At 33.9% G+C, this 20,242-nt stretch overlaps 1 protein-coding gene and 1 pseudogene across 1 annotated transcript in view; both read right to left on the bottom strand.

Annotated features, from left to right (window-relative positions):
• Nucleotides 1-16,065, bottom strand: part of GLIPR1L1 (GLIPR1 like 1) — an 18,089-nt gene extending 2,024 nt beyond the window's left edge. The window contains exons 1-4 of the mRNA XM_015598414.1: nt 15,889-16,065; nt 10,476-10,721; nt 6,795-6,895; nt 3,260-3,348 (exon numbers count right to left, since the gene is read on the bottom strand). Of these exons, the coding sequence (XP_015453900.1) occupies nt 3,260-3,348; nt 6,795-6,895; nt 10,476-10,721; nt 15,889-16,065 (613 nt within the window). The remainder of the gene's footprint in view (nt 1-3,259; nt 3,349-6,794; nt 6,896-10,475; nt 10,722-15,888) is intronic.
• Nucleotides 4,418-4,535, bottom strand: LOC112472441 (annotated as a pseudogene).
• Nucleotides 16,066-20,242: the final 4,177 nt, after the last annotated feature.

Here is a 20,242-nt window from a genome sequence, read left to right as displayed (position 1 = left end):
TAGGCAATAAGGACTAATTAAAAATAATCTAAAGCAAATGTGGGTGATGGTGAAACATTGTCCTTAAAATCAGGAACAAGAGAATGGTGTCTACAATTACAGCTTATGTTCAATGTTGCACTGGAGGATTTGCTGACCATTATTAGTGAAATAAATAACTGATAGAAAAATTAGAAGAACAAAACTTGCAATTTTTACAGATAACATAATTGTTATAGAAAATCCTAGAGAATCAACAAACTATTAGCAATAATAAGAGAATTATGTAAGATTTCTGGATAATAGATGAATATGAAAATAATTTATATTTCTATAAATCAGCAAAAATCAGTTAGGAAATATAACTTAGAGCAACAAATACATGTTCCTAAGGAATCTAACTTGATGGTGCAAGAACTTTACTGAGAAAATTTCAAAACTTAAATGAAAGTTGTTTAAAAAGACCTAAATATAGTTAATGCTATAAAGATGTTAATTCTTCTTAAATTTACCTATAAATTCAATGTGCTTCCAACCAAAATTTCCAGGCTTTCTGTGGAGGTAATAGGGTTATCCTAATATAAATTTGCAAGAGCAAAGGGCCATGAATAGCCCAATAATTTCTGAATAATTTGGAAAAGGAGCAAGCTGGGAGAACACCTCCTACAAGGTATTAAAGTTTATTGTAGCCTTTGTAGCTTGCTCAAGGCTGTCTTGGAGACCCAATGTCAATACCTGCTTAAGTGTCTGGAATGGAGTAGTTTATAACAGACATAAGCTGTCACCAAGCACAGCTAGAGAATCCAAATAAAATACAACAAAATAATGTTTTGAGCATCAGAGACACGCTAAAGCAACAAAGACTGGAGGGTGAAGATTTCAGAGCAGGAGATCTGTAGGGGTGGGCTGATGTTATTATGAAAGTTGCTCCTTCATTGGGTTCATTTTTTTGATTCTGGGCCCAGGTCTATGGCTGAAACTCTAGGCTTGTCCTTGGTTGATTTGGGGCAACAGAGAATCCAGTAGAGCTTGTATTGGCCCTGCAAGGCTAGAGAGATAAAATTGGAGAATTGAGAAGCTCAAGATTCAGGTAAGAGGTAGAGGTGGAAGAAATGAACCCAAGAGACGCATATTTTGTACTCAAACTATTTGTTTAATTTTGAGGCTGGGAGGGGCAGGAGGCTAAAAACCTAGGCTGAAGGCCTCTGGAAATCAAAGCAGATTTTTTTTTTTAAAGTAATTTCAGCATGCTAAAGCAATAGATTTAGAGTTCAGGATCCACCAGGGAAAGGAAACAGTGAATATACCAGCCTCTCAGTGGAAAGCTCTAGAAGTCTACACCTTTGGAACAAGGGAAAACAGAGGTGGACTAAGCTTTATATAAATTCTAACCCAGCCTTTACTAAGTCATGTTTGGATTAAGATGAACAATCCCTGGTCCATCTGTTCAGCGAAGGAAAAGATAGAATTCTCTACGTTGTGGTTTTACACATGTTGTTAGGTGTTTAATATAAACTTATTAGTCATACCAAATGTTTCCACAATCTACTGCTGTGAAACAAATTTCCAAACCTTAATAGCTTAAAACAGTAACAATTTATTTCTCAGAATTATTTGGGTTGGCCAGCTCTAATAGGCAATTCCCCTGCTATGTGTAGTGTCATCAGGGTTCAGTGACACGGCTACATTTCACTGGAGCTCGTTTGGGGTTGAAACAGGAAGCTGACCTCTCCTCTTCTAGGGCTTCTCGATGTGATCTCCCCAGCAGGAGAGCGTGGATGTCTTGATATGCTGGAGAGGTGCCAAGAGAGTAAAAGCTAAAGCTGCCAGGTCTCTTAAAGAGTAGGCCTGGATCTGGCACATATTAAGTCCTTATTCAAGGAGAGGAGAAATAAGTTCTACTTCTTGATGGGAGGAGTGGCATGTATGTAAAGGAGGAGAAGAATTATTGCCATCTTTAATGACAATGTACCATACAAAGAAACAGCATATTACCAAAACTCAGAGAAAACAAAAACCATCGTGAGAGTATAAACAGACCCACAGGTGATTCTGATGCTGGAATTTTTAGAAAGAAGTGTGTCAAAGGGAGGATAATAAAAAAATATGGTAAGAGACAGAGGCGAGTGCCAGATCATGCTTGGGTTTGTCGGCGACATTGTATAGAGTTAGATTTTTTTTTTTTTTAATTGCAGTAAGAAGCCATTGAGTAATTTTAAGAAAAGAAGTGATTTGATCTGATTTTCTTTGTGTAAACCAGTTTAGGGTAGAGTAGGAAGAGAAGTGGTAAACTGTTCTAGTTCAAGAGAGAAATGACAGTAGCTTGGATACTGGACAGGAAAAGGAAGTGAAGAAAAAAAGTGTTATCTTTATATCTCCTTGACTAGAAAAATTTAGTTTCCAAAGGGAAGATAATGCAGTAAGTTTATATTTTAAGTCACCGTGAATGAAATCTGAACTTAGAGGGACTATACTTCTAATTCATTCTTTAATTGAAGTATAACATGAATATAGAAACATACATACCTCATAAATAGAAAGTTTGATGAATTATTGCAGAGTGAACACACCTAGATAAACCTTCTGGTATCTTGTTCTAATTATTAACTTCTCTTCCTCTCCAAAGATAACTATTATCCTGACTCCAAATGTAAATTAGTTTTGCCTGAACATGAACTTTCTAGAAATGGAGTCATTTAATATGCATTTTTTGTGTGTCTGTCTTGTTTTGTGGCATCACATCTTTCTAAAATTTTTAGTTTTGAAATTTCATTTCACTCTGTCATCTATCAAGAATTTATACTTTTTTATTCTAAAAAAGTATCTTTGTTCTAAGAACTTAAAATCTGACGATGGAAGAGAAACATTAGTTTTAAATCACAATTAATTTGGACATTGATTAATATGTTACTTCTGAATGAGCCACTATTTTAATAATAACTAATAAAAGGAGGCAAATGGAAGCAAATACAAATAAGAAACATTTTAAGTAATAGTTATTTGGATAGCAGCACATACATATTGTGTAGCAACACAATTATACTTCACTCCTTTCTGTCTTTTAGCCTTGAGAGAGAAAAATCAGTGAATAAGGGAGAGATCATCTGAGTTTAAATATGATAATTTATGACAAATGATTTATATGATTATATAGAAGAAATCAAATCTTGTTCATAAATTCCCTCTAAACTTGTGGAACCAAATTTTAAAATATAATGAATTTATGGAAATGTTGCTGTCCAAATAAAATATCACAATTATTTTTTTCCTTTTTGCTTACGGCAGAGCTTATTTACGCAAGTTTCTTTTTCTTCACACAAAGAGCAGGATTCTCCTTGAGTGTAAGGGGGCATATTTGGAAAATTTCCCCTATAAAAAAAGAGAAACATTGATTAGCCAAATTGCTATTAATTTCTCTTAATTTTGTGCATCCATTTCTGCAAGTCATGAGTGTTGAAAGGAAAAGTAACTTTTGTCCCAATTTTATGCTCATTTCTTTCGTAAAAAGAAAGTATTAAAACTTCTTTATAGGATATCGCTAATACATGTGGCAGTTATATTCTTGATTTTTTTATAGAAGACAGATTAGATGTGAACCCAGTGTAATTATGTATGTGTCAGTCACAAACTTTTTTGTTGTAAAACACTGGGATTATCACTTGATTTTGTAAGTGGAATAAGCCAAATTTAAATTGCAAATGCTTTTGCATTTTAAAACCATATGCTTTATGGTTTAATGTAAAATTATAGTACCATAGTCTTTACTTAGTTCTTTGATGATGTACCAAAAAATGGTACCATTTAATCAACTATTTGGCAGCTATTGTGCCTGCTTTTCAATAATATAAGCTGATATATTTTTACAAACCTCTTTTTTCCCCCAGCTCTGTGTTTGTGCTTTTTCTAATATTGAATTATGAGAGTTCTTCCTCTACTCTCGATATAAATTCTTTACCTGACATTTTGCAAAGGCTTTCTTCTAGTCTGTAGCTTGTCTTTTCATTCTTATACCAGTGTCTTTGAATAGCAGTAATTTTTAATTTTTAATAAAATCCAAATTTACCAATTTGTTCTTTTATGGATTATGCTTTTGGTGTGGTAGCTAAAAATTTTGGCTATCTTAAGGTCACAGTGGTTTCATCCATGTTTTCTTCTAAAAGTTTTATAGTTTAGGTTTTACATGTAGCTCTTAGAATCATTTTGTGTTAATTTTTATGTCTTATGTGTATAGATCCAATTTTTCTTTTGTTGTTATAAATGACGACAAATTGTTCCAGCACCATTTGTTGAAAAATCTTTTGCTACTGCATTGCCTTTGTGCATTTATGAAAAATTAGTTGAACATATGTGGTCTACCATGTGTGGGTTTATTTCTTGACCCTTATTATGTTCCCCTGATCTAAGTGTCTAATTTTATGTCAATATTATTATTTTTTTACACCTACAGCACCTTGTCTTCCTAGGTGGTCTCCCATCAAGTACTAACCAGGCCCGACCCTGCTTAGCTTCCGAGATCAGATGGGATGGGGCTTGTTCAGGAAAGCATGGCCATAGACACTGTAATAATTCTTGAAAACAATAGTGTCAGCCCTTCAAATTTGGTCTTTTTCTTATTTGTTTTCACTCGTCTAGGTCCTTTGCATTTCCATAAGAGTTTAAGATTAGTATGTCAATTTTTACAATAAAAGCTTGTCAGTATTTTTATTAGGATTGTATTGAATCCATAGGTTAGTTTATTAAAAATTACATCTTAACAATATTGGGTCTTTTACTGAATTAATAAGGTGTATCTCTCTAATTATTTGTGTCTGTGTTAATTCCTTTCACTAATGTTATGTACTTTTCAGTGGACAGGTATTTCATGTCTTCTGCTCGATTTATCCAAGATAATTCATAGTTTTTTCGATGCTGTTCTAAATGGTATTGTCATTTTAATTCAATTTATGATTGTTCATTGCTAGTATATGGACATGTAATTGAATTTTGTATTTTGATTTTGTATCTTGAAAAATAGCTACACCTACTTCTTAGTTCTTTAAGGGTTTTCATAGATTCCATTGTGTTTTCTCTATAGACTTGTAGACCAACAGTCAACAAAGTATGGCCTACAGGCCAAATTGACTTCTGGTCTTTTTTTATTCAGTCTGTGAGCTAAGGATTGTTTTTAAAAAATATTTATATGGAGTAATTTAAAACAATACAAAAACACAAAGATGAATATGTAACAATGTATGTGTTATGGAAAACCTAATATATTCACTATCTGTACTGTTCGGTACTTTACAGAAAAAACTTTTACCATTAGATATAATGTTACATATAGGTTTTTCATAGATGCCTTTTATTAGGTTTAAGAAGTTTGTTTCTTTATCCAGTTGGTGGAGAACTTTTTTAAGAAATGAGTGTTTGTCTTTTTCTCAATTTATTGAGATGATCATATGATCTTTATTTTTAGGTTAATTAATATGAACTATTACATGGATTGATTTTAGAATGCTAAATCAGCCTTACATTCCTGGAATAAACTTCTTTTGGACAGAGTGTACTAAGCCTTTACTATATTGTTAGATACAATGGCTAAATTTTGATTAAAATTTTTGTACATCTGTTCATAAGAGATATTGCTCTGTAGTTATCTTTTTATTTTATTTCTTCTTTGTTATTTGTATCTTTCAGGAATTTTCCATTTCATCCAAATAGGCTCTTCATTAATGAATCCCATTAGCATTATCCCTGGTAATATTTGTTTTTCTCTGAAGTCCACATTATCTGATATTAATATAGACATTGCAGCTTTATTTTGGCTAATGGTAGCATTGTAAACCTTTTTCTATTCCTTTTCTTTTAATTTGTTTGTGTCTTTATATTTAAAGTATGTTCTGTAAGCAGCTTATAACTGGTTCTCAATTTCTTATTCAGTCTCACAATCACTGCTTTTTCATATGGGTGTTTGTACCATTTATAGCTGATATGCTTATTGACAAATGTAGGGATGAGGCTATAATCTTCTTATTTATTCTACTTCTTTCATCTGTCTTTTGTTTCTCTTCCTTTGATGTAATGACAAGTTATGCATTTGTCATTCTGGTTTCTGCTTCTGAGAAGGAGTGGAAGAAAATACAGACAGAGATATACATGTCTGTACTTCTCCATAACAATTTTGGCATAGCTCAGCTTCTTTTTTTTTTTTTTTTTACTAACCCTGTATATTTATTCTTTGTTCTTTTTTAAAAATTTTTTGTGAATTTTATTCAATTTTTTTTATTTTTTAAAAAGTTGGATTATTAATGGATTTTATCTTTTTTCTTGTACAGATCCATTGTGATCAAAGTTCAAATTTCATTTTTGGAGCCTCCCATTAACTTATGTTGTATTGGTATTTAGATGTGTGATTATTATCAAGGCAATTAAAAATAATGGTATTCTTGTTTTATAAAAATGTGCTTTTCACCATCATTCTCAATCATTTACTCATTCCAGTTATGTTATATAATATTAGATAAGCATATGCCAACTTATTTTGTGTCCTAGTGTTTAGCTATTAATGTGACAATGTATTTTATATTATCTCTTTTTTTATTTAACAATCTCCATAATTTTTACTCTGAAGTACAAATATTTCATGACAGGTTCTTTACATAAGTTTATATTCTTTCACTCCTTTCTATTTTCATCTATTTCTTTTGATTAGCATTAGAGAGGGAGACTTTGATTGTCAAAAAAATATATCTTTTTAATATAAGATCCTATTTTGGGGAACAATTCTTAACATTTATATTTCAGTATAAAATATTTTTAATAGCAAAATAACTTACGCAGGTCCATAGTTACATACAAATATTGCAGTGTCAGCGCTCCCAAGATTAGGACACATTTCAAGTGCACAACCAATTTTATATGAATTGGCCCAAACTACCTGGAAGGAAAGGAATTTTTAAATAAAATATGCAAAACAACTCTATACAAACAGTGCATTATGGGAATATATATAATCTTTGTCATGCTATAAAAAAAATGAATGTACAGAAATATTTATTGGCTATTTTTTTTTACTTTCTAATATTCACATGAAAACAGTTTTTAAAAGCTGCTTTCTTGAAGGGTACTAACTAAATTCTCAAAAAAAAAAACCACAAAAAAGAAAATATATGGCCAAAATAGTAATTTCTTCTGGATGTTTATGAAATATATTTTTATTTTGTCAATGGGTATATCATATAAACAATATTAAAAGCACACAATAAATGAAAACAATAATTAACTTTTATTTCTTTCTCTTAAAATTTCTACTTAATGATCACATTTTAAATTTTGTGGTCTTAACCATATTCTTACCTCTGTCAAATCATGAGACAGAAATAGAGCCTAAAAACATATTGAGTTTATTGCAAAAAAAAAATGCATGCCATAAGGATGGTGAATCTTTATTTTTGTTTAGTTGCAAAGGATAGCAGTTATTCAAAAGAATAAAATTCCTATGGAAAACTAGCCATGGAGAGAGAGATAAAGTGGTGAAATCATTAGTATTACTTTTTGATAATGATAGAATGGATTTTTCCCCCATTTTCCAAATGAACAAAGGGAAAAATAATTATTTACTCCATTTGGGAAACAAAATAATTCAAGGAAAATTGATATAGATTTTGACAGCACAAACGAATTTTCTGAACCCATGTATTTTACATTTTAATTAACAAAATGCATTGACATATCTAATAAACTGATATGTTAGTCACTATTTCCCATGGCCCGGGTGTAGCCAGAATCAAGTTTTGTACAATATATTTTAATGGCTCTTTGCCCAAGGGGCAGCAAAGTGCAATAAAAGTGCAGTGAACTGCAAAGAGATGAGTTTTGCTTATAACCATATGTGGGGTTTGGAGAGTGACATCAACTCTGAACTAGTTTCCCACTTAATAAATGAGATTAAGTTAGATCCTTAAAACATCCCATTCTTTCTGAATAATTCTGAATGTTTTATAAAGTAAATAAACTATATGGTTCCATGTATATGTATTTTTAAGAGATTGTGTTTAAAGATTTGGTCCATGAATGACTACTCCATGAAATTCTATTTGCTTAATATATCGAAATTGTGATTCTTTTTGGCTTTGGGAATGGTAAAAATAAATATTAACTGTATAAGTTTAAAATGTATTGGTTTCATTAAAAGAACTAGATATAACGATATGAACATTGGTTGTAACTTCAATATGAATATCTGCAGATGGTAATTGTAAGAAAATTTTAGCTCAGTTTGTTAGGACATTAAGCAAGATACAGTTGTTGAACCAATAAGAAAAATTTTTCCATTTAGAAGTCTACTGTTAGAAGTCTACCTATTCCTAATTATTTAAGCATATGTGTAAATTAGCCAATGAGGGGTGAGCAACTGTTTCTGATGTAGCAAGGCTAAGAGAGAAGAGGTATTTGAAAACAGATTCTTTTTTACTTACAGCAAAAGAAGAGACAAAGGATTACATAAAGGCTGTGACTCAGCTTTGATACCATATTAGGAATATTGCATTCTGCTTGTTATCAGGACATCTGGCATTTGATCCCATTCCCTCAATTTTCCTGTTAGTAGCCAAACCATATTCCTTGCAAACAACATCTATTCTGAGAAGGGTTTCCAGACTTACAGCATCCTGTTGTTGGGCAAAGAGTGATGAACAGAAGGGGAGCATGGAAGCTGCTAATTTCCTTGTTGCACCTCTGATAAAAATGACTTGCTTTAAGACATCATACGTTAGTTAACTTATACAGATGTTTAACTCTGGAGAAGAAATTTAGCTCTTTCTCTTCCTTAAATGGGCCTTCCTAGGAGCTCAGTGCCATGTCTAGGATTAACTTGGCTAAAAAGTGACTTCCATTTGTCACCAAAAATTCCCACCTGAAACAATCAAAAGGATTGGAAAAATTATAAGGAATAATATTTTACAAGATACTGGCCATAAGACAACAAAGGATAATGCCCCCTGAGATTTGGAGATGGGGAGAGATGTGAGCCTTACAATTGTCCCAACTTATTGCTTTGTTTCCAGGCCATGGCCAGTGGGTAGGGATGGTAGGAAAACCAGGAGAAGCTTGATGGATTCACGTAGTTGAGAGAGAGCTGAGAGTCTGGAGAGAACAAGGAGGCAGGAGTTTAGAGAGTGTAGCAGCGCAGAGGTGAAAATCTAACAGTGACACTACTGTGGAGATCTGGAGGGGGTCCTCGTCAATTCAGCAGAGCACCAATCAGAGCATGCATGTGAGGAAATTACCCTGGACCTGGGAAAGAACCACCTGCGAAGTTTATAGGAAAGAGCACCGGGGCTTATACACTAACCAGGAATGGCCTTTCTCATTAGCCAGACTGGCACGGTTTATAATTTCTGGGACATTGAGTAGACTATGCAGAAGAATTTTTCTTTGCTGCCGAGAGATACTTAGCCCAGGCTAAAATAAATATTGCCTTCTTTCCACTTAACATATTTTAAAAACCAGAACCAAAAGAGTCAAAATCTAAGTAACTTTCTTGTATCTTAGAGGAGAGTTTAAGAATATTATAGGTATATAAATAAATCTAGCATCCATCAAGGCAAAATTTATAAAATTGGAATTATATAATAAATGTATGCACAATGATAAGAAAATTGACCCATATTAAAGGAAAAAACACAATCGAAACTAAACTAGAACAAACATAGACACTAGAATTGTCAGGGAAAACAGTAAAATATTATAACACTATCCCATATTGTTAAAAAGATAGATGAAAGATTATATATTCTAGATATACTTACTGATATAAAAAAGACAAAAATCAAACTTTTAGAGATGTAAATTTAACATCTAAGATGAAAAATAAACTAAATATCATTAATAGTAGGTTAAATATTACAGAAGAAAAGATTAGTGAACTTAAATATGCAGCAACAATACTATATGAAATAATCAAAGAGCGAAATACAATTGAGAAGAGAGCATCAATCTACTATGGAAGAATTCGAGTGGCCTTCAACATGAGTAACTAGACTCTGGGAAGAGACAAGTGAGAGACAGTGAGAGAAATATTTCAAGAAACAATGGCCAACATTTTTCCAAATTTGATTTAAATTATAGATCTACACTTCCAAGAAGCTCGGTAAACTGCAGTACAAAAATATGAAGAAAACTTCAGTACATTATGAAAGTGCTCCAGACCTGTAATAAAGAAAACCTTTTAAAGTCAGTCAGAGAAAAAAGACATATTACGTACACAGGAATAAATAATAAAGTTTACAGTAGACTTCTAAATAGAAATAATGTAAGATGACAGTGGAGTAATTTTTAAAGTTCAGAAAAAAACAGAAACAAAACTCCATGGAATTCTAAACCCAATAAAAGTATCTTTTAAATGATGGTGAATTTTCAGGAAACTCAAGAAACTCCAAAGACAATGGTAAAAACCTTGTCTTGTGATTGAAACGTGCATAAATAAGAAATAAACCAATAAAATGTCAAATACTTACCTGTGTATAATGGCCACAAATTCCAGTACATGAAAGAGTACTATAATCAAACATTCTAGTTTCATTATACCAAGCAAGAATAGCAGATTTTGGTGAAAACATGCTTAATCCTCCTAACCAGATATTTTCTCCAATATATTGAAAAGTTGGATGGCATTCAAATGATTTTCCTATACAGGTGTTGTGTTGAAATTTGCACTTTTTTGCCCATGCTTCAGCAATCATTGCTAAACCTTCATCCCAAGTCTGAAAGATAAAAATAATTTAAAGTGAATTGTGCATAGTTTTTTGGGTTAAAGTTATTTATTATTTTAATAAAATATAATTTTTATTTTGTACTTATTCTATCCACAGTCATTTCTTTTTAGTTCTGCTTCAGAAACATGCTATTAACACTCCCTCTGATAGTTCATCTTGTCTTTCCAGTACCTAAGAGATGTACTGCTAGAGTAGAGGCATTCAGTATATAATTGAATATGATTGAAATAAGGTGAGGCTGGTCATCTAGGCTCTTCATCTGGCCTTTGCTGAAAAGATTAGGAGGGTTGTTGTTTTTTCCTGTGTTGTTCATCCAGGCTAGAATGGTTATTGTTAAAAAAGATTTCTGCCTTATGAGGCTGCCCCTTTCCAGGTTCTCTGGGAAGAGAGCATAGGCCTTTCTAGAGGCTTTTATTTTCTACATTCATTGACATTTTTGAGTTTCAGACTTCTTTAGCACCAAGTCCAGGATGCATAGAAGTCAAACATAAAATCCAAAGAACTCATCCGTGTCATTTCTTGAGTCGTACAGTCCCTAGTTGATCTGTCTTCTTTTTCTCTCTCACTTTAAGAGTCTTCTTATATTTGTTTATATATATATAAACATATAAGGTTTTTGCTATACTTAACAGGAGAGATAGGGCAAATGGATTTATTCCATTTTCTTGGGAATATGATTCTTTAAGGGTATGGTCATTGCATTTTCCATTTCTATTTCCATAACTTCAAATAAGGCATTACCAACAAGGTAGATAGAATCCCTATAATTCCTTGCCTCTAGAATTTGGCATGGTTGTAAGCTTTAGAACCTCAACATAAAGTGTACTACCAAAATCAGAACCTTGAGCATATAAGAAGATTTTGAAGAGAATAATAGGACAGTATACTGAGAATGTAGGAGATCTCACATGGTTTTCCCAGCCTTTCTTAAGATTTCTGTGCCATAGGACTGTTATGGGGGCAGTACCATATCCAAATCTGGAAGGACAATATTATTGGCATCCCAATGACTAGTTTAGAAAGGTAACAATGACTTATTGACTTGGTTCTTAAAGTTGCTTCCCCTGTATTTTGAAACAAAGACTCCAGGTTATTGTTTTGTGTGTGTGTGTGTTTTGTTTTTGTATAATAATGGGAGGAGGAGTCCCCAAACTGTTAAAGATCACATTTTTTGTCCTCTGTCAATGTGAAGATTAAAAATTACACTGAAGTTGATTTAATGAAAATATATACATGAGATTTCAAAGTTTATTTTATACCACAGCCTAGCCTAACCTTTTATAAAACTTATTGCTGGAAGTTGGGCGCAGCCATGAGAAAAATCTAAACTCACAACTCCCCAAGATGTAGGTAGGAAGAATTCCCTGCTCTGGGCACAGGCTTTAGAGGCCATTACATATTACGAACACACACACACACACACACACACACACACACACACACACACACACAATTTATTATAAAACAAAAGATTCCCCTTATTCTAAGCTTAGAACGGGTTCAGTATGAACCCAACACTGAACATCTGCATCTTTCGCCACATGATTTTATAACAAAAGTCACCTATAAATGGTAAATAAGTTTGTGAACATTGTCGCTGATTACATCGGAGACAGACACTGGATCAGAGTCTGGGAGAGACTTGAACTGTGGAAGTGCTTAGGTAAGAGAAAAGATCAACTTGTCAAATCTTTCCTTTTGTCAAGAACGCAGTATTCTTGCATAATATAATATCGTTTGCCAGCAATACTCAAGAGCTGTTTCCTCACTTCTCGAAGTTACCATTTTGGGAACAGGTTAAAGGTGTACCCATTTTCCCAAAACTCATGTTTCAAGGTAACTGGCATTAAGATATAAAAGAAAAGGAACAGGGTGAGAAAACAAATAAATAAAGACTTCAACAAATTTTAAATAGTTCTTTAAGTGTGGGCATTGATAACTTGGAACTGATTGGAGTCAAATAGCTGAAAGACTTCTAGAGTTTTTGAAACTCTTGTGAAAAAGCCTTTGAACACCGGCTACTTAAACTGACCCTCGGACTTTAAATTTCTGTGAGAAGAAAGCAGTCTGAGAAGGCCATGCCATCTTCAAAAATGGCCTACTTTCCATTGCCCAATTTAAACTGGACCAAAGAAAATGATGGATAGAGAAGAACATTTAGAGGGAGAAAAAAGGGACTACAAAAAAAATGGACAAGGGGATTCCCACCACCTCTAATCAAAGAACTTTTTTGACTCCCATGTTAGTATATCTTCATAATATCTACTCTAAAGATTTCAGAATTGCTCCCATTCTTCTACTTTCTGTTTGTTATGGTCGCTTGTCTTTGTGCTAGCATTGACTATTGTTTCTGTGGAGGACAAACACAGTAATGTGGCCAAGAATATCCACAACCAACCCTGCTAAAGAGATTGTTGTGTACCACTCAGTGATACTAGACTCTGATTCAGTAACTGGACAGGATATTGGGTTTTATCTTTTAAAGGAGGCCTTGAATTGATTCTATGCATGGGAGAAAAGGAATGAAAGAATATTTGATGACCATAAAAGCAGTCTGTGGTAGAGATATTTAATGCAAGCATTTTAGGTTCATCAGATTAATTCTGGCCAGAGGGATACAGGTGGGAATGACAGATATCGTCTCTAGGATGGAACATAAAAACTCTGTGCAGCCCTCTAGCTTTCTTGCTATTGACTTTGAAGAATATATGTTGGCATGATGGAATCGAGATGTAAACAGCCCAAGGTACTGCTTGAAGAGGTGATGTGGAGAGGTGATGTAAGTGAGATGCTAAACCTATGTCGTTTAAGGAATTATGGTGAATGAAATAAGTCAGACAATGAGAGACAAATACTTTATGATCTTGCTTATATGTGGAATCTTAAGAACAGATTGATGATTGCCAGATGACGATGATGGGAGGAGGGTGAAAGGTGTGAAGGTAATTAAAATATACAAACTTCTGGTTATAAGATAAACAAGTTTTATTGCTGTAAAGTACAGCATTATGAGTATAGTTAAGCATACTGTATTGTATATTTGAAAGTTGCTAAGAGATTAAATCTTAGTTCTCATCACGAGAAAATATTAGTAACTATGTGATTTTTGTTTCATTTGAGTATTCCTATATGTATACACACACACACACACACACACACACACACACACACACACACACACATATACATATATCATCAAATCATTATGTTGTACACTTTAAACTAATATAATGTTGTATGTCAACAAAAAATAAAAAATAAAAACAAAAAGAAAGCCTGCATAATTTCAAAGTTTATTTGTTAACACATCAGTGTCTATCATTTTCTGACATTTATAGAATTTGATATAAGATATGAGATTCCTATTTTTTCCTGGATGATTCAGTAGTAGAAAATAGAGAAAACTCCTGTTGAAGACTTAACCAATAGTTAGCACTTGTGTTTTTAGCCAAGGTGGAGTAACAGGACCACATTTACTTCCTACTTAAAAAAATAAAAATAAAATACATATGTGAAAAAGCTGTTACCAAGAAACATGACATCAAGCTACAAGGACTAGTGATCCCTGAGAGGAGGGAAACCAATGAGATGAGATCTATGATTGCCTTAGCTTACTGCCCTCAGGGAATGTTCAGGCCATAAAGAAGTACCAGAGACCTGCAGAGAGACAGCATTCCTAAGATGTTCATAGGGTCGCTTTGATATTTGTCAGCACATATATATGAGGAACATACCTTAAGCCAGGGGATGAATCACACAAAAGGATGAGGCAGATTACCTAATGATCACAGAGTACTGAGAATATTGCCTCTTTCCGCAAGTCAGATTGGAAAACCTCAATCTTGTAATTGTGTAGAGTACTCAAAAGGCACTTTCCTTATTAGAGGGAGATAATTATCTCTACTGTAAACATGACTTTCGTCCTGACTTACAAGTCATAAAAACAAAACTCAAGTGGATCAAAATGCCAAGTAACAAATGCTTGCCAGGGAAAGTCAAGAATATTTATAGAAATGCAGAAATAACCATCACCCAACAAAGTAAAATACACAGAATCAGCTATCTGATAAAAAATTATCTGCATTCAACAACGAAAGAAAATACAACCCAAAATGAGACAAATTAGTCAATGGAAATTAGACCAGAACTAACACAGTTAAAATTAGTAGACAAAACAAGACTGAGAAAAAAATTTTTTGTTAATGAAAAGAGCATCAGTGAGCTGTGGGACAGCTTCAAATGGCATAATATGCTTACAATTGAACTCTAATATTTGAATATATGATGGCTGACATTTTTCTAATGTGATTAAAACCTGCAGATCTAAGAAGTTCAATAAACCCCAGGAAACATGAACAATGCTACACCAAAACACATCATAATCGAATTGCTCAAAACCAAGGGGAAAGAAATTCTTAAAAGCAGCAGAGGAAAAGTACATATGATATACATGGGAAAAAGAAAATAACCCATAGACTTCTCTTCACAAACAATTTATATGAATATAGAAGGAAGTGGGGCAACATCTTTAAAGTTCTACCTAGAATTCTGTGCCTAGTGATAATATGTATCACAAATTAAGGGGAGATAAAGATTTTCAGACATAAAAAGTTGATAGAATTAATTACCAACAGACTAACAGTATAACAAATGTTAAGGTCATTTAGGCAAAAGGAAAATAATACTAAGTGGAAATATGGATCCACAGAAAGAAATGAAGAGCGCCGGATAAAGTATAGGGTAAAAAAGTTCACATGTTTACAAAGTCCAACTATAAAACAAAATAAATTCAAAGAAGCTTCATTTCTATTCATGTCTCCTCCATCCTATTCCTTTCTCCTCTCTCTCCTGCAGGTAGCTATGTAAATGCAAGTTAATTTATATTCATCCTTTCATTGTTTCTTTTGGAAGATATAGCATATAGCTGTGTTTATATAGAATGTGTATATGTATAAGACTAGGCAAGGAACAGCTTCAAGTTTTCCTTTCTCATCCATTCCAACACCACCCTGGGGGAGACAGCCAGCCAAGGTGTGATTTTTAACTGTATGCTGAAAGTCTTGACCGAATTCATGCAAACGCGTCCGTGAAATCTATCGCCCAGATACCTTAGGATGAACCCGAGAAATAAGATCCCAGCCAGGTTCTTTCTCACCATGTGTTTCATGTCGGCCGCGGCGGGGTTGACTTGGCCACGCAATTCGTTGTGGACGTTGACGCACTGGTCTATGAAACTCTGGTCTGTGATTGTAGGGTTTCTGGGAGACGATTTACTGGCTACCAAACAGAGACCTAAGGTCCATAAACAACTTAATTTCTTCCTGAAAACCATGACGGGACGCAGAGAATGTCCTGGGTGCGCGGATCAGTAACGGCTCAGCCAGCCATTCTTCTCTGGCCCCTGAGGACCACGCTCTCTGCTGGCCTGTGCAGACACGAGCCCAGCGCGAGGATGTACAGGAGGCTAGGCTGCAGCAGCGGTCACGGCCTGTGGGAGGCAGGTCAGGTGGTAGAAGTGGCCTTGAGTTGTCCTCTGCTGCAGAGTTCTAACTATCCAGAAGGCTTTTTCTGCGGACTCAATCTAGAAGCACTGGGAAGGGCGCCTGGATTGTAATCTAGATTGAAACATAAGGCTGCACAGTGTTTATGTAAAATCACGTGTATCAGATGCTGACAATGGATCAGGCCTGTGCAAAACACTATATATTTATTTCATAGACTCAGCTTCCATGTATAGCTTTTTTATGATTTTAAATAAACTGCAGCATTCTATTGCTTGTTTCCTCAGAGATTGGAGATACAGCGATGATATAGTGTGATCCTAAATTATAATTTTGCTAAAGTTATAATTTAAAGATTATCTGAAGAGACTGATTGCCTAGAAAGATAAAAATAGGTACGTGGAAAATGTACCCAAATAGTTTCTTTTCACAAAAATCTTCTCTTTTTGATGCTTAAGTTTGGAACAGACCTACCTTTTTGGTGACTAGGAAACTTCAGATAAAGACTACTTTAGCTGGTACGCTAAAAACTAGGACAAAATGCATTTGATTGCTTATTTTACTTACATTGGAATATAAGTCAACTTCATTTGGCTTAATGTTTTAAACCCATTATATTAGTTATACTGATATTCAATAATAACCCAATGTTTTTTCCTGTGATATTAAATGACATTTTCAGTATATATCTATGTTTCAAATAAATAATTGTTTTCATGATTTGAAGTTATTTACAGTGGTATTTAAGTGAGCACATATTTACAGCTACTGAATATTCTAGTCAATTGAGCTTTCTACCAAAAAAAAAAAAAATGATGTAAGTAGTCATCGTTTTTTTTAGAAATCAGAAAATTAAATTATAAAATGAGGAAAAGGGTCCTAATGGAGATTCTACTGAGCGATAGAAAAAACATTTCTGGTCTACTATTGGTTTGTGGAGAATTACAGTGCATGTGACTTTAGCATTACATACTTAGTCCAAACTGAGCTTCTGATATATCACACCCCAATCCTAACCTTATCTATGTTAATATCAGTTTCATCTTTTTGACTGATTGCTCAGGCCCCAAACTTGGGAGGCTTTGGTGCCTTAGTAAATTCTGTTGGCTTTGTCTTTGTATTTTCAGACCTTAACCACTGTTCTCTGTTCGAAATGATGCCTCCTTGATTTCATGGATAATTGCAATGGCTTCCTAGTGAATCTTTATGCTCCCACTCTTAACTTCCTGTAGTCTATTCTCAAGACAGCAGTCAGAGTGACCACATATAGTCTTTAACATACTAAATATTTTGAGTGTCTGCTATGTACCAGGCATTCTTCTTGGTGCTTGGGCTACAACCATAAAAAAATAGAACAAAGCAATCTGCCTCTCTGGAATTCTAGTGAAGGGAGACAGACAATAAATGATAATCATAATAAATAAATTCTATAGTATAAAATAAATCAGCGATAATATCTATAGAAAAAATAAATCCAGGCTAAGGAGTTTGGGAACACTGGGTATGTGTAGAGATGGGGGTGGCAGGTTCTGATTTCAAATAGGGTGATCAGTGTGGATGTCTTTGAGAAGGTGACTTTTAAGCAAATACTTGAAGGGGATGAAAGAGGGAAGTATGTTGATAATGGAGGAAATATTTAAGGAAGATTAAATACAAGGTGGAACTATAATACTAGGCAAAAATTATGTGGAAAATGGGAGAGCTTAGTAATTATAGCTGAACTAGTCTAAGGTCCTTGTATTGCTGGGAGAAGATAATGATAAAGATATTGAGTACTTTTTGACTTCATGTGATGCACACATGTTAAAAATTTAAGAATAACTATTAAAAGAAAGGAATCTCAAACTAATAAAGGAACAATAACAAATGAAGGATATTTAATCAACCCAATAGAGGTCAAGAATCAGAACGGGTTTTCTTTTCTTTTCTTTCTTTATACATGTATTTAAGGTTATTAATGTTCATTGAATTATGACATTAGCTGCAACTCAGGGATCGAGAGTGTACTCATTTTATTGCTATTCAGTTATAAATTATATAATTTCCATTATGATTTATTCTTTGATTTACTGAGTGTGTTGTTTAATTTCTCCAAATGTATTTTTTATTCTTTTTTTTTGTTATTGATTAAATTTCATTACATTTGTGGTCAGAGACTATGAACTATGTGATATAAAGCCTTAGCTCTTGGAATAACAGCAAATGGATAAAATGAAGAGAATAAAGAGTCAAGAAGTATTCACATATCCATCCCAGAAGTGGTATATATTATAGAGATGGCATTTCTGTTGAATTAGACGATATGGACTTTTTAATAAATATTGTCAGATAATTACTTATTTCTATGGAAAAATATAAGATTTGATCTCATTCTTTTCCTTACACCAAAATAAATTCTAGATGAAGAATTATATATGAAAAAATTCTTTTAGAAAAATAAGATTATATCTCAGACCTTATACAAGAGGGCCTGTCTCTGATCTCATCTCCTACTTCTCTCCCCTTCCTTTTCAGACACTCAAGCCCCTTTGCTCTTTGAAAAAGGCAAGGTGCTCTTGTTTCAAGACATTTGCTTTTGTTTTGTTTACCTAGAACTTTTTTCCCCCCAGAAGGCTACATGGCTCATTCATAACCTCTTTCAAATATTTACTCAAATTACATCTTTTCAAAATACCTGACTATGGTATTTTTATTACTCATCCTACACCTATCATTTCTTATTGACCCTTTTCTGCTTTGTATTTCTCTATAACCCTTATCTTCACCTTTTATGACGTAATTTGCTTTACATTGTTAACACCTCTCCTCTCAATTGAATGTAAGACCAATGAGGCAGAGATACTTATTATTATTTATTATTATTTTTACTACTGTACTCCCAGCATCCAAACAGAGGAGTTTAATATTTGATGAACAAATTAATAAATGAATCTTTTAAGACTCCAGTCAAATGTCAGTTCCTTTTATGAATTGTCCCATTTTCAAAGAATCTTTTACCATTAAATCGTCTCATGGTTTTTATATTTGATTACTTTATTTCTCTATTTCCCCCTGTATTAATCAGGGTTACCCAGAGAAAAAGAAACAAGAGAACATATACCTTTATGGCTCCCTTTATACACACATATACACATACACATACACACCTGCATACCTATACACCCACACACAATGACAGTGGTTTTGAGGGGCTGGCAAGTCCAAAATCTGTAGGACAAGCCAACAGGCTGAGGATTAAAGTAACAGCTGATGTTGCAATCTTGAGCCTGAAGCCTAGAAACTCAGGCAGAATTTCCATGTTACCCTCTGGAGGCAGGATCCCGTCTTTGGGAAACTTCAGCCTTTGCTCTTAAGGTCTTCAACTGATTGACTCCCACCCACAGTATAGATAATAATCTACTCAAAGTTTATTGATTTAAATGTTAATCACATCTAAAAATTATCCTCACGAAGTTTCTAGACTTATGTTAGAACAAACAACTGGTCACCACTCTCGCCAAGTTGACACATAAAATTAACCATCATACTGTCTTACACTTCCTAACACTTCGTGAGCCTATGTTATTACTTTTTTTCCTTTCCCCTTCATACACTACATTCAATCAATTTATAAATCCTGTTGGCTCTACTTTAAAAATATATCCTAAGTCCAAATGCTGCTTCCTATTCTGTGGGTAGACAACATCCTGGTTAGAGCTGCCATCGTCTCTTGCTGGAACATAGGCAGTAATATTCTTCTACTCAGTTTCTCTGTATTTGTTCTTGCTTCGTTACATTTTATTTTCCATAGAATGGCCAGATTATTCTTTTTAAAACATAAGCCACCCCCGCTTTCAAAACCCTATAATGACTCACTATCACACTTATAAAATCTGAAGTCCTAGATATGGCCTGCAAGACACTACCTAACCTGACTGCGACTAACCTCTTGCCTCTGTCCTACGTTCCCTGGACTCACGCTGTATCAGTCATGCCCATCAGCTTACAAGGATTCTTTCTCCTCAGGCC

This window comes from Pteropus alecto, unplaced genomic scaffold, assembly GCF_000325575.1.
Source record: "Pteropus alecto unplaced genomic scaffold, ASM32557v1 scaffold76, whole genome shotgun sequence".
In the NCBI taxonomy this organism is placed as follows: Eukaryota; Metazoa; Chordata; class Mammalia; order Chiroptera; family Pteropodidae; genus Pteropus; species Pteropus alecto.
Note: the sequence above shows the minus strand (reverse complement) of the source record. Positions and strands in the feature narration are given on the sequence as shown.